Source organism: Corticium candelabrum, chromosome 12 (assembly GCF_963422355.1).
Source record: "Corticium candelabrum chromosome 12, ooCorCand1.1, whole genome shotgun sequence".
NCBI lineage: Eukaryota > Metazoa > Porifera > Homoscleromorpha > Homosclerophorida > Plakinidae > Corticium > Corticium candelabrum.
In genome coordinates this window covers 1,232,501-1,247,065 of record NC_085096.1, presented here as the reverse complement: position 1 = coordinate 1,247,065, position 14,565 = coordinate 1,232,501, and the positions used below count along the sequence as shown (strand labels likewise).

At 42.3% G+C, this 14,565-nt stretch overlaps 1 protein-coding gene across 1 annotated transcript in view; it reads right to left on the bottom strand.

Annotated features, from left to right (window-relative positions):
• Positions 1-11,870: 11,870 nt before the first annotated feature.
• The window catches only part of LOC134187842 (sialidase-1-like), a 5,342-nt gene continuing 2,647 nt past the window's right edge, over positions 11,871-14,565 (bottom strand). The window contains exons 3-5 of the mRNA XM_062656005.1: positions 13,942-14,032; positions 12,838-12,932; positions 11,871-12,511 (exon numbers count right to left, since the gene is read on the bottom strand). Of these exons, the coding sequence (XP_062511989.1) occupies positions 12,062-12,511; positions 12,838-12,932; positions 13,942-14,032 (636 nt within the window). The 3' untranslated portion in view covers positions 11,871-12,061. The remainder of the gene's footprint in view (positions 12,512-12,837; positions 12,933-13,941; positions 14,033-14,565) is intronic.

Here is a 14,565-nt window from a genome sequence, read left to right as displayed (position 1 = left end):
TTGCGCTATCGTTGGAAACAAATGTTATCTTGTGTCTTCATCTACACACATGCCTAGCAAAGTGCTAGGAAATGATAACATTTGTGATAATGCAAGCGTGGCTAGAGAAACAATCAACACGGATGCGGGAATAGACAAATTGAAACACCGTTTTGTGGCTGTTTATTTCAATTTTAGCAACTATTTTAGCGACGAGCTAAAATCGTTTTGTAAACAAGATACCGCAAATAAATGAATTTGTAGTTTTTGTTACTTAAGAATATTAGCATTAAAAATTTTTGCACTAATTTTATTTTAGAAACCTTTTTTGAAAAGGTTGATGATTGTGTTACACGTAAATTTTTGATATTTTTGTTTGTATGTCTAGAAACTGATTTTAGTTAAGAGGCGTTAGCGCGACTTTGTAATAAAAGTTTATACTCAAATGGCTTGACTTAGTTTCGATCCGCGTGATTGCACCGAGCACCGCCTCTTGTCACGTGCGAGCAGGCGAACAACACGTGAGGTCGTACAGTGAGCACGGAGGAAGGTTTTGCTTGCGAACCTCAACCGCAGTGGTGCCCGTGTACTAACAGATTTGGTCCAGGACTTTTCACGCAAGCGGATTTGGTCCTACCCGGACCACACACGCGCCGCGGCTTTAGTCCCCCCTACGCGGATTACGTCCAGGAGGGCTTTGTACGCGGGGGGAATCCGCTGCTACACACGCAAATGGCATTATCGCATCGCATGTACGTAACGCCAAGCTCAAGTTTGCATGCCAACTCGGACAGATCACGAGCATGCACACTTAATTTTTTTGCTGATTGTAATATTACGTGATTGAAACAATGAGTCTATCTCAGCAAACTTGAATTCTAGCATGGTACTACATGCCCTAGTCTAGAACTTCTATGAGTGACATGCATGTATGTAATTATACAAAACTTTTAGTTACAACTAAAATAATTTAAAAATTTTGTAAGTAGACTAATGTGTAGGTTCAAATTTATTTGACCCAACAATGCAGGTAGTGAACGTCTAAGCTTCAGACAGCATCAATACAAGTAACGAATGTGTGCATGTAGAAAGTAAATACGTGGGCGTGTACAGTATTTCATATCCTCAGCGCCAGATGACATGGCACTAGATTTCTAACGTCATCGCTTTCATGTTTGCTCACCCCTGGCGAGGTTAGACCCGTACAGCTAAGTTTAGACAAAAATAGTTGCGTGCGTCACGTGTGCGTCACGAGTTCGTTGCATGCGAGGGTGTTGTCCTAGGAGACATGACGTGATTCCCGTCAGTGTTGCCTTAATCGCTCGTCGGTACAAGAAACTAAATCGGTCGCAACGTCTACCAAGTTCAAGTCATCCAGTAACTCTTTGTGCACATGTAAGAGTGAACAGTTATCTAGCTAGCCTCTTCTCCGTCATAGTGGACCCTAGGTAGGTCAGTAGCCTCCTAAGAGTTGAGAAGGCTCTCTCTGAAGTTACAGATGTTACGGGTATTGTAATTTACGTAAGGTAAAGACGCAGCAGCTTGTGAATTTCGGTTATCAACTTCCGCGGTCAGAATAGCACGCCCTCGAAATGCCCATATCCGCGTGCTGGGCGTTGCATGCTTGGCAGGTCGACGGAGTTTAGAATGTGTGCACGTGGCCTCGCTGGTGATTGGATTGGCAAACATATTGCGGAAGTACATGGTTCCATTTAAGGAGATCTAATTATTGGGAGATCTCATACCCCCAATTCAAATATTGGAAGGTCAGTCGCCCCTCGAAACCTCTATCTCCGCCTTCGGCATATATATTGTATTTAGTGATGAGATAGAACGTTTGTAATAACTAGACGGTTGGACTACTTTTTAAATTCTATAAATGTTACTAAAATAGCAAACTTGATTTCTGTACTTATTTGAAATACTAACCCTCTCCCGCCAACGGAAGTTAAAAGGGAGGAGGGGCTGGGTGCACGAGACTATTTCAGATGTGTAGAGCATGCGTTAGCTGCTGCATTTACATTTGTTTAACGCGCGCTAGGTCGGCTCACACTTAGCATCTGTTTCCGCAGCCTCTGGAACTTATCCGTACGAAAGCGGATGTTACTATTGTTTGAACCTGCACACATAAATTACAATATTTGCTCTTATTTTGTTAGCCAGAAAGAGCTTGCGGAAATGTTTCAAGTTAATGTCGGAAGTCTAGTAGTAATGGTCACCACAAATCTGCGGTTTTAAACCGGAAGCGAACCATCAAAGCAACCCATGCAGAGTGCCAGCTGACGACTAATGAATGATTTCATCATAAGAGCTGCTTAACTAACCCAGCAGGGGAGCAAGCGATAAGATGTGTGCATGTCAAAGTTTTCTGCAACCACCTATATATAATTAATTAATGATTTACATTGATAGTGCATTACAAGCTATACAGGTGTGATCGCAAATTAATTAAACGTTAATTACGTCATCATCATTCGTACTGCTAGAATTGCATCCGTCCGTGCGTAGAGAAAGCCATTATAGTCCAGTTGTGGTGTGTTTCGTCATCTGCATCCTCTTCGTTGTCTTCCACATTCTCTTCGTTGTCTTCCACATTCTCTTCGTTGTCTTCCACATTCTCATTCTCGCGATTTGCTTCAGCAATTTCCACATCATCATCCTCTTCTTCCTCATCTACTCCTAGTTGAGTTACTGAAGAAAATCGTGAGAATTGGAACGTGGAAGACAACCAGGAGGCTAGATAAAGATGATGAAAACACGGCACAACTGGACGACGATGACAATGTCCTACTTTCCACGGACGGATGCAGGAGGAATGACGAATTCTTCAAGCCAGTCTTCTTTTGTCTCGTCTCTCTCTCTCTCTCTCTTCCTCCTTCAGGACATGATCACAGTGTGTCCTGTAATTCTGCTTGAAAGACTGCAGGTAACAATTGATTGAGGTCTGACAATTTATATGTTTTACAATTGATTGTTGTGTATCGTTTGACGTTAAGTTAAACCAGACCAGCTCTATCGGATTCAACTTACAATGTGCTACTGGTGAGCGAATACAGCCTTTTCCAGGCAGCTTCGTCTGTAAAATAGATAAAGATTTCAATTGGGAGCATGCATGCAGACTGTTCGATTTTTGTGAAGAGATCCCGTTTGAGATCTTTATCGTCGAATGGAATACCCCTTCGCAAAATGTTGAGAATTCATTTCGACGTTGTCTGCTGGGAGTGGAAAACAAGATCAACGATACGGATCCACTTCTCCTTCTTGCCTGCAGACATGCAGTAGGATCAAACGTTGGTCTCTTCCACATGGTCGTTTCCTGGAATCCATCCACTTCCATTATTGTAACCCCGAAGGCGTTATGGATCAATGTTTGAAATTTTCTATGTCAAGTCGAAATTGATTATGGGTCGTTCTTCCTTTTTGAACTGCCTGATCCTCCTCAAGTATTGGTGACGCTGCTGTATGGTGGCTCTTTGTTCGTAAAATATATTTTACCGTCTCTGTTGATGAAGTTGAATCCCAATTTTTCAACGGTAAATGGAGGATTGTTCTACCTGATGAAAACACTCCTTTTTGTTGAAATCTAACAAGAAGTTTGTATTATTTTTTCTTACATTTGTTAGACAGCGCTACGACTAGCGGAGCGATCAAAACCATGCATCCACGTTGATGGAGACTTTGATTTTGTGTATCGCTTTCTCTTTGGTGCCTGTATGGGTTGATGTGCGTTCCTTGTAGACTCTGCATATATTATATATACACTGTGTAATGTTCTCTCACCAAAGCGAATGGCAGCATCTCATGAAGTGACCTTGTTGAGGCCTTTGCGACGTCCAGCTTGTCCTTCTTTTCTTCAGAATCAAAAATTTTTCTCTCACATTTGCAATAATTTGCTCTTCAGCTGACGACGTAACTCTTACACCGTTGTGGGATATCTGAGTAAGTAGCAACGGAAGAAATCAGAACTAGTTGCTTACCAATTTAGACTGAGTGGATGTGAAATACTTTACAAATATCGTCATGCATGCACTGTAACTCTTGACTAGTTACTGCTAGATGTGCATGATTTAGATTAAGTTTCAGTTCGTAGTACACTGAGTCACTCTGTACTCTGAATGTTTATAATGACGTAAACAGGACACAATTTATGTGTACATTAACAAAAAGATCTCAAGAGCATTCATGAAGCCTAACGTCATCTACTTCCGTCGGCCAGATCAACGCAGATGGAGAGTAAGCAATTAACTGATGCTCATGGGTGTTTGACCGCAAACTCTAGTACGAATGCGCGCACGCACACACACACACACACACACACACACACACACACACACACACACACACACACACACACATACACACACACACACACACACACACACACACACACACACACACACACACACACACAAACACACAAACACACACGCACGTACAAGTCCGCGAGTGCAGCGACAACCTGTGGTACACAAGCCTTGTTTGAAAAACATACAACCAATTTCGTTTCCGTGCCTATATTGTATATATAATAGTATATAATTATTATGTATAATCAGAAAGTTTTTAAAGAGTAAAGCTGTTACATTAGTAGTAGTTGTTACAATGTACGTGTTAACTGTAGGTTCTGTGTTGTTCTCTAGTGTTTTTCTACGTTTCTGTTGGCACTTCTTCTCGCTGCATTTCTTTGCTTTAATTAATTAAAAACATTTGATAGCTATGCTATATTGTGCAACTCTTTCCTAGCAGATCAATAAGCATACAAATCTTTTGAATGGCAACTATAAAAATTTTCTTCATAGTATACTTCCTTAGTACGGAAACAACCAGTCAACGCAGCAAGCCCTTAAAATGCCATGCCATTTGTTGGATAATACCATCCCAATTGCAGCAATAATCACGCAAATGCTTTCTTGGTTTTGTTCATTCCTTCATTAATTTAGCATTTTTGCACTGTCTAGCTAACCTAACGCGCGCAAGACAAGCTTAGAGAAGGAGACAGTCTACGTCTATATGTAGACTAGCAGTTGCTTTTCTGCTCTCTGAAATCGTAGAAATCTAAGAAAGCAAACGTCAAACTTTAGTGTTATTTTGCTCTCACTTCCTATAGAACTATCTGTACTATGCATACCAGCCACTGCTCTTGTTTTCATCTCCAAAAAATTCATTTCATTAGGAAATTACGATATCATGTATTGTTCTAGCTAACTGTAGATGTCATAATGACGAAATCTTTGAGATGACAGAAATAGAGAGCCCACAAGTCTAAACCGGAAGAGAAATGGATATAGAAACCTTACTAAGGTATACATACAAACTAAAAGTCCATTCCTGAATAGGAGAATACGTGGAAACTGTGGTTAATAGATAAGGAATTGAAGAGCAGATATGGGCGTAGCTAGTGGATTAAAAGGTTCCAGTATAGAAACGTTTCGCTGTAAACTTAGGTTCAAAGGTTCAACCAATGTCTCAACTACATATGCTTGCTAGCCACAGCCGTTTTACTTATCAATCAATAGTTCAAAGTACGTCCACGTCAGCTTTCAAGTAGTGGGCGTCGTAGCGGTGACTTTGAAGTTATCTAACACCTGGTGTAAATGGAAGAGTAGGGAAGGGCCAAGCGCATGTCATACAGGAAGTTAGTAATTGTGTTGTAATAAAGCACCAATCACCGTATTCAATAACTGATATGGAACCTCCTTCTTGTGAGCTTTCCAATGATGTTGGAATCAACTCGCTAGGACGTCTGCTTCAGGAGATACAGGTTTTCCCCACGTATTCTCCTATTCGGGAACGGACTTTTAATAAATAGTTGGTGCACAAAGTTGCTAGAAATTTTGATACGCAAACTATATAGACCCTAGCGGCTGTCTCTTGTTGCAGGAGCAGCTGGACTTGATGTAATACATACGCATGGGGCTGCACAGGCCGCAAGCTCGGTGTTGGGTGACACATTGATATTCAGTTTAGGTGTCAGAGATCCGCCTTCTGAAACTATTGCAGGTTTCTCGCCCGGTTCCAGATGCTTTGTATCTTACCAAATTGACTCTAAATATATTAGATTACACCCACACGTGACTGGCAGGCTTGACGCGCATCTAATACTACATACCGAGATCTTCATCTCAGACTGTTTTCCACGTTGGCTTTCTTACGTCTGTGTCTTCTCAATCAGATCAGACGTAAAGGAAAGCTTGATAGTGAACGGCGCGATAACTGGACCGTGCACATGGGCGGGACTTGCAGATACATTGTGTAGATGTATGTAAATTAGCTTCCCGGGTATTACCTATTCACCTAGCTATAGGAACTTGCAAAGGAGCCTTAACGTAATTAGCTAAAGGTGACCTCTGACCAGAGAGAATTCTCACATTTTTATTTGGGATGTTGCTGTTGAGGGTCATATAAAAACGTCGTCCTCATGAGTTTGACCATTAGCCAAAGAGCAAGAGTTGTGAGTGTCTCGACGACAACTATAGTGAAGACAAAATACATGATGGCAAGATTATGCAGCATTGATTTTGTATGCTGGAAACGGTTTCTTCTAGTTGTCGTCTCATTGTCGAGTTTGTACTTTGGATGGACAAATGCGTGTGCGGTAAGTTACCTTCGACACACACACACACACACACACACACACACACACACACACACACACACACACACACACACACACACACACACACACACACACACACACACACACACACCTGCATCTATCGTACAAATTTTGCCGCATTTGTATTTTATATTGTAAATTCGATTATTTAAAAAGACAAAACACAAAGTTTGTGTTACACGTTCCAAGCACTAACGGCAGACTCACAAATTCAAAAAGTTCTCGCCGTCGGAGACGACCGTGCATTGTTTTCCTTTCAAAATCCTAATCAAGATCCCATTACCTTACAATCTCTATTTTCTGATGACCGACCCGATGACGAACCTGACGGCAAGCACAAATACTTGAAAACACTTGGAGGAAAGTACTTGGCAATGGAAGACAACAAACAGCTAACACTATCTGTGAGTATCTAAACAATGTTGTTATTTACACACACACACACACACACACACACACACACACACACACACACACACACACACACACACACACACACACACACACACACACACACACACACTGATACCCATACACAGCAAATCATGAACACGTTGGTAATCGACTGTTCTTACAGACAAAACCAACGACAAAGTTTCTATACGTCAAAAGCAACTGGTTGATTTTAAACAGCAGCGAAAAATTTTCTCTCTGCTATCTTCAATGATGAAAGTTACCTTGTGTCTTCTAAAAACATTTCTACTAAGGAATTAGGAGATAAAACTATCTGTGATAACGTAACGATAGCGGAAAACGAGATCAAGAAGACCTCTAGACGCCAACACCGTTTTGTGACTGTTTACGTCAATGATTCTACTAAATCTCGTGACAACTATTTTAGCGATGAGATACAAACGTTTTGTAAGCAAGATACAGAAATGCGAAATTAATATTAACTTGACATTTAATTTTGAAATGCTAGTTTGTAAAACTTTTTACAATTTTTGAAATTTTTTTATGTTGAATACAAAGTTGATGCTCTCGTCACTAGTTTTATATAAATAATGGTTTTAATATTAACATGGCTACGTCTTGTCGTCTATCATTAATTTATTATGTAGCTGCATGCGTTCAGCTATAAATCGTATTCGTCGTACCAGGGGCGGATATAGAGTTTGCAAAAGGGGGGTTCTGCAAGTAAAGAAAGTAAACAAAATAAAAATTAGCCTCGGAATCCCACAAGTTGCGCGCAGAACGGCACTCATCTAAAATTCCTAGGCTAGGTCAACATTGTTTGTGAAATACACATTAACTTAAGACTCCCTTACAATTCAATAGGCCACCAATGCTAATATTATATTTGAGCTTATTGATATGTCACATTCTTACCACAAGTGTGTTCTCAAACATCTGTCACAAGTACAAAACATAATTTAGTTATCATCAAACAACTGGCTAAAAAGAAGCATACGACGCAGGTGTAACTCAGCAAAACGAGAGACAATCTTGCGAAAATCAACGAAAGCTGATCTATGAATATGCATAAGTGCCAGGGGAGATAGACTATCCGAACCCATTGTAGACCTCAGGTAAGTCTTGAGCCGTTTCAGCACGCTGTTGCTCCTTTCGTTTTCCGCAGAAGTTACTGGCAGAGTGCAGGCAATCCTCAAGAGAGCGTGAATATTAGGGAAAACGTCCTTGTCGCAGTCCTTTAAAGCACTTCGAGAGAATTCGGCTTTGCCTCTTGTATAGTGCCCACTTCCTCTCCCACTTCCGATAGTCAGTGTCCAGTGTACTACGACTCGGAAGATCTTCTGCGTAAGTGTCACTGATTGTTTCGATGAGTTGTCTATCGCTTGTATTTACCATTTCAGGTGCCAAGCAGAGCAAGTTTGACGCTTTCTGTTGCGTCTCACCGAAGCGAGTCTTCAGTTCACTAATCAGGTAATCAAGAAAAGGGACGACAACAGAACGGCGATAATACTCCTTTGGTGATCCATACCGAACATTGTCACGGTGCTGTTGGCGTGACTCAGTTCGTGGGACCTTGGGGCTCGGTCCCCACGGTGTCAGTAAGACTTACGCTTTGCTGATACCACCCATCCATAATTTCCTCGCTGCTGCGTACTACTTCAAGATCTTCAATGGTTGATTCTAATAAACCGTAAGCCTTGACGATGTCATTGGATTTACGCTGCAGCTTGACACTCAGCGGTTTTACACATGCTAAGGCATTTGATGCACACACAAGAGCAACGAGAAACTCGAAAGAGCATAAGACGTGACTTAGACCATTACCTCTGGAAAGAGTCTCCCTTTCCCAGTTCCATTCGCTATACTTTTCCCTGTTAGCATGTTCGTGCAGCATGACGTCAAGGGCTTCCACCGTTGAAGGATGTAACTCCGTAAACGCTTCATAAGCTTCATGACGTTGGATCCAGCGGGTGCGACAGAGGTCTCGTATCTTCTGTTTTCGAACGTCTGGCTGGTTAATTAACTTCAATAACCCGCTCCAAGAGTCGCTGCCTTTTTGGTGAATAGTTGAAAAATTCGCAGTCTCCGTGATATTACAGGCCATGTTTCGGATAATTGGTAGACTGCATGCTTTCATGATGGCCAAATTTAAAATGTGTGCATTACAGTGCACATAGAATGCCTTGGGACACGAAGCACATATTATCCCTTGTACACATCTTACAGCTGAAGACATACTGGAAGCAGCGTCATAACCCTGGCCACGGCAATTCTCAATCTCTAGGCCATATGAATAAACCTTGTCCTTAATTAATAGCTTGAGCCTGCGACGCGGCACCAGTTATTCTCTCAACTTCGACAAAGTCTACAAATTCTTCTCGTATGCTGTCGCTCTGGTCCACAAATCGAAGCACCAGACTGAGCTGCTCTTGACAAGATATATCTGTAACTTCGTCACAGAGAATGCTAAAACGTTGGCAGCTTTAACCTCATTTATGATGTTGCGTCGGATTTCATCACCTAAGACTTTGATCAGCTGGTTTTGGATGGTTTTGCTGCGATAAGTTGCGTTTCTGGAACATGACTCCAAATGCGTTCGGAGAGTTGAATCACCATATTCTGCACGGTATCGAAGCAGCTCAATAAAGTTGCCAGTATTACATTCCGGGAAGCTGAACTGTCGTCCCGGTGGCCACGAAGAGAAATCCCTTGCTTACCACAAAAATAAATGGTTTTAGCAATAGATTCAAGTATCTCACGGTTCTTCTTGACAACAGCAATGCTTTCGGTGTTGATGCGAGATGAAATACCTTCTTCCTGATATAGCATGTTCCGCCTAAACGCATCAAAAGCAACCTGAGCATTCTCGCGGTATCGGCACAACTGATGGGTTCGACATACATCTGACACTTTTGTCCACTTTTTGAACGGTGTCTTTACAAGTACACCACGACTTGACACCTGCTTCGAAAGCACACTTCGACTTCTAACTGTCTGGGTAACTGCAGTGGCAAACAGAACACAAGGAAGACAGTACCCTCCATCCTGCGACTTGGAATACACCAACCAAGGGTAAGTCTTTAGCCTAGCGCAACGAAACGATCGCTTGTAGCCGTTCATGAACACTTTCGGAAATGCGTACGAGTCTCCAGGTACGAAATGCTCCTTTACTAGATTTGGCAAATGCCTTTGTTTCGGCAAACGTCTCGACATGAGCGGTAGTTTGATGTACAATCTCTCGCGGTCAGTAACAGTTACCCGAAGACCAGGTACAGTCACTATTTGTCTGTTTCCAACCCGGAATCAGTCAGAAAAACGCTCTGCAAGACTTGAAGCGTGGCGGAAAAACTGAGCATACGCATTCCAAGTCTTTGGAGTTCGGTTCTCTTGATCATACTGTTCTGTGCCTAGCCACCTCCATATGGAGATACAGTACCATACTTATCTCAGTTTTTGGCTAGAGATTTCTGTTACTTTCTTGGTTTATAAATGGCACGAGCTCTGTCGATCCCGGTTCAGCTTAACGGAGCTGGGTTTTGAATAACCCAAATTCCCCGGATTACTGCAGTGTTCAACATTCTGTGGAACCCTTGAAACCGCCAATGCAAATTGCAACGGTAAGTGGACATTGAACTGATTGTAATCATGTCTGATTATATTTCCAATTAACTTATCTAATCGCCACACCTTCAATTACATGCTAATAACCATTTGGCACGCGCACTCTAGACTAGCAAAACTGCACTTTGAGAAAATTTATTCACAAGTGTCACTGTTTCTGCTTTCTTTTCACGTTCAGTAGCAATACTTGCCAGCTATCTGCTTTTTCACTTGGTTTCTGATGATTCTCTTGCCCATGTGATGAATCGCTAACAGCAGCCATGGTTTCTTTCAGTTGAACCGCCATGATCGCGAGGGATCTCTGGTTGCATTGTGTGTGTGTGTGTGTGTGTGTGTGTGTGTGTGTGTGTGTGTGTGTGTGTGTGTGTGTGTGTGTGTGCGTGTGCCACAGGGAATATGCCGCGAAACCTCACGCAACATAGCTAATGTTTTCCTTGGGTTTTAGAGTTCTTGATGAAAGAACCCACATAACACTAGAGTTGGAAAATATGAAACCCAGTCTGAGCAGAGAACTGATGCGTACGTATACCTCCACGTCAGGAAAACTGCTAAATCAAAATGAGGTAGTAGAAAATGACCTCCTCTAACATTTAGTCGCAAAACCAACTTGGCAGCAGAGCATGAATCATGAACTAGCTGCAGATTAGGAAAACCCACTGGAACCTTCGAAACACAAGCATAACCCAATGCAGTTGTTAGTTGTTTCCAACTGACTGAACAGTGCGCGAATAAATTACCTATAAGTCGGTGGGTTGCAGCAAAACGAGAGAAATCAGGTCTACAAAAGGACACGGTGGGCGCGAGCAAGGATTAGAATTCCGAGGCACATCAATAAGGTAAATTGTAAACTTTTCAGTATTATTAAACTCTACCCTAAAGAGTGATGCAATTTCTCTATTTCTTTGCTTGTCTTCAGCCTTTGGAAAACAGAATTGTTGCAATGTTTTGTTTGCATGACATTTACCACCCTGGGTGCACACGTGATCCAAGGTCACGCCTACCAACCAGACTAATAGTGTTTACTTTCATTTAATTTGCGGCATCCGCAGCAGGCGCTTTCGCGCTTCCGGTAATAAAAAAATCATGTTAGACCAACAATCTCATTGACTACACATAACAATTGGCCATACGTACAAGTCCTGCATCATTCAGTGATCAACGTGCGCATCCGTAAACAGTGCATCAACTGGTCATAGAAGTTCTGTATCAAACCGTTCACAAAGTGTTGAATACGCATGTGTAACAACTTAGAAATACGGCAAATGTTTATTACACAATAGAAACGAAGTATTACAACAGATAAAACGTTCGGTCCAATTCAATAGTAAATCCATGTCAACATAAAATCCACATTGTCACATGTGCGCCCACACACACACACACACACACACACACACACACACACACACACACACACACACACACACACACCTAGTCCTCTTCCCACGTCGGTTGGAGGTTGATCAACGCATATGTCATCCTTTCACACTCAAAGTAAATGCCGTTCTCGTACAATAAACCTACATAGTTCGGTTTCCCAGGAATGGCTGTGAGACAGGAGTACGCCGACGGTCCAGGCCACACTTGCAGATGATCGCTGTTGTTCCATGTTTGTCCTTCATCATAGCTCCAAGACACCGTCATGTTGATTCGGTGACGTGCATTGTATGCGTTTGAGTGGAGTAAAAGACCATCGTGTTCCTCATGATACAACATGCCTGCTGCACAAACTGGATCTGGTAGACCTTGTGGGAATCTTATCGACATCATAGAAATTGTCTCACAGCCATCATCACTCGAAGCAAAAATGGGTCCAGCATCGTTGTAGTCCTTTTCATTACGGATAGTGAAAAGGACACGTCCGTCTTTCAGCTCAACCATCTAATAGACATAAAAAACATGCTTGTGTATGCTCACTTGTGTGTGTGTGTGTGTGTGTGTGTGTGTGTGTGTGTGTGTGTGTGTGTGTGTGTGTGTGTGTGTTTGTGTGTGTGTTGTCAAGGTGTGTGTGTTGTCAAGGTGTGTGTGTCCATCTAGCCGTCTGTCTGTCCATCCGTCTGTCTATCTATTCACTCAGTCAGATCAAACAGCCATTAGCATCACACAAACCAGTCAACCACACTCATTCAACATCTGGAACAATCTTCCTCACAAACCAGCTGTCTTTACCACTAATCAAAATCATGTAACTGCTAAATACTGTATACCTGCAGTTCATTAGGCTCAAACAATCCTCGACCTTCATCACTATGAAACGGAATTCCCGGCAGGGCCATGCCACCCTTCCATGTCTCACCATGATCTACATCACAACACAATCATTGTGTACAAAAGCATGGCACTTTCATAGATATGTCCGTTGTCTTGGGGAAAGTACATGAGACAGAAAATGTCACTAAAAGTACCAGTAGCTGTCATGTAACTGCAGCTCTGATGATTGCCAAGCGTCACTACAAAAGTAACAAAAGGTGGTATTGTACTAGACTCGACCCAGTCTCACTCCGCTCTCACCATTCCCTGGATTGTCAATCCTCGACGGAGAGAGACTGGTTTCAGACCACCTACTGAAGTCACTAAGTGCACTAAGTGCTTGCCACTATTGCACCTTGTTACTGATCTCATCATGCTGTTACTGATCTGTATCAGCACTTACAACAATGCGGAGTTTATCAGACAAGATGTAAAACAAACAGCCAACAGTCTTGTACATTGTGAAAGACAAGCATGCGTTACACTTTGACACATAAACTGCATCTCAGCCCTTTCTTGTCTAGACCCATTTCCATCTAACAGACAAGAAAGAAACACAATTTTGTGCTCGTGTGTGTGTGTGTGTGTGTGTGTGTGTGTGTGTGTGTGTGTGTGTGTGTGTGTGTGTGTGTGTGTGTGTGTGTGTGTGTGTGTGTGTGTGTGTGTGTGTCCTCTAATGAAAGGTCGCATAAGACGCTCCCGATCATCCAACGCCTTTGCAACCGCAGAAGGGGCGATTATACCAGGCATGTGGTAATGTGCATCCCCAGCCAACCGGATGTCGAAAAGGGGAGAGGCTGGCTGACACACAGTGCGCACTAATGGCAGTTTAATGACGTCAGTAGGCGGTCTGAGCCAGTCTCTCTCCGCCGAGGATTGACAATTCCGAGAATGACAAGAGCGGAGTGAGACTGCGTCGAGTCTAGTATTGTATGTCACTACCTCTATAACCGTATGTCACTTCTACCTGTAAGTTACAAAGCTCTAAGCCTTGGGCAACTGTCAGATGCCGTGTCTTGTGATGAGTCATGCAACTATGCTTGCGTGGTCGTTGTACTTACCGTCGCTGTAAATACACGCGACTATTTCTGAACGGAGGCCACCATGGCCACAAAATATCAATCGTCCTTTGTGACGAGGATGTTGCTTCAACTAGAAATAATAATAGTATATTAACTCAACATAATTTATTAAAGGCATCAGAGATTGATACAGAGAAGAGTAGATGCTGCATGTGCAACATTAGTAGAAAATACTGATACTCATCATGCACTCACACAATAGACAGAATAATAGACAAACAGACAGATCGACTGACAGACAGACAGACAGACAAACACACAAATTGACAGACAGACAGACAGACAGACAGACAGACAGAATTTGTACAATCAAAAGCAGATCAGTTGATTGAAACTGATTGTAACCGAGATGAAGCACGATTGCGTTCAATTAGAGGTAAAGGAGCAGGAGCATGGTTAGATTCCATTCCATCTTCAGAGAAGTTTGCACTTTCATCTGGCAATTTTGTCTTGGCGGCTTCTCTCAGATTGGGTCTACCTTTGTCTTGACCACCTTGGGCCACTAAATGTGAATGTGGAAAGTCACTAGATGTTGAAGGGTACCATTTACTAACATGCAAAATGGGTGGAGGCCCAGTTGGGTCTCACAATTCTGTTGTTTTG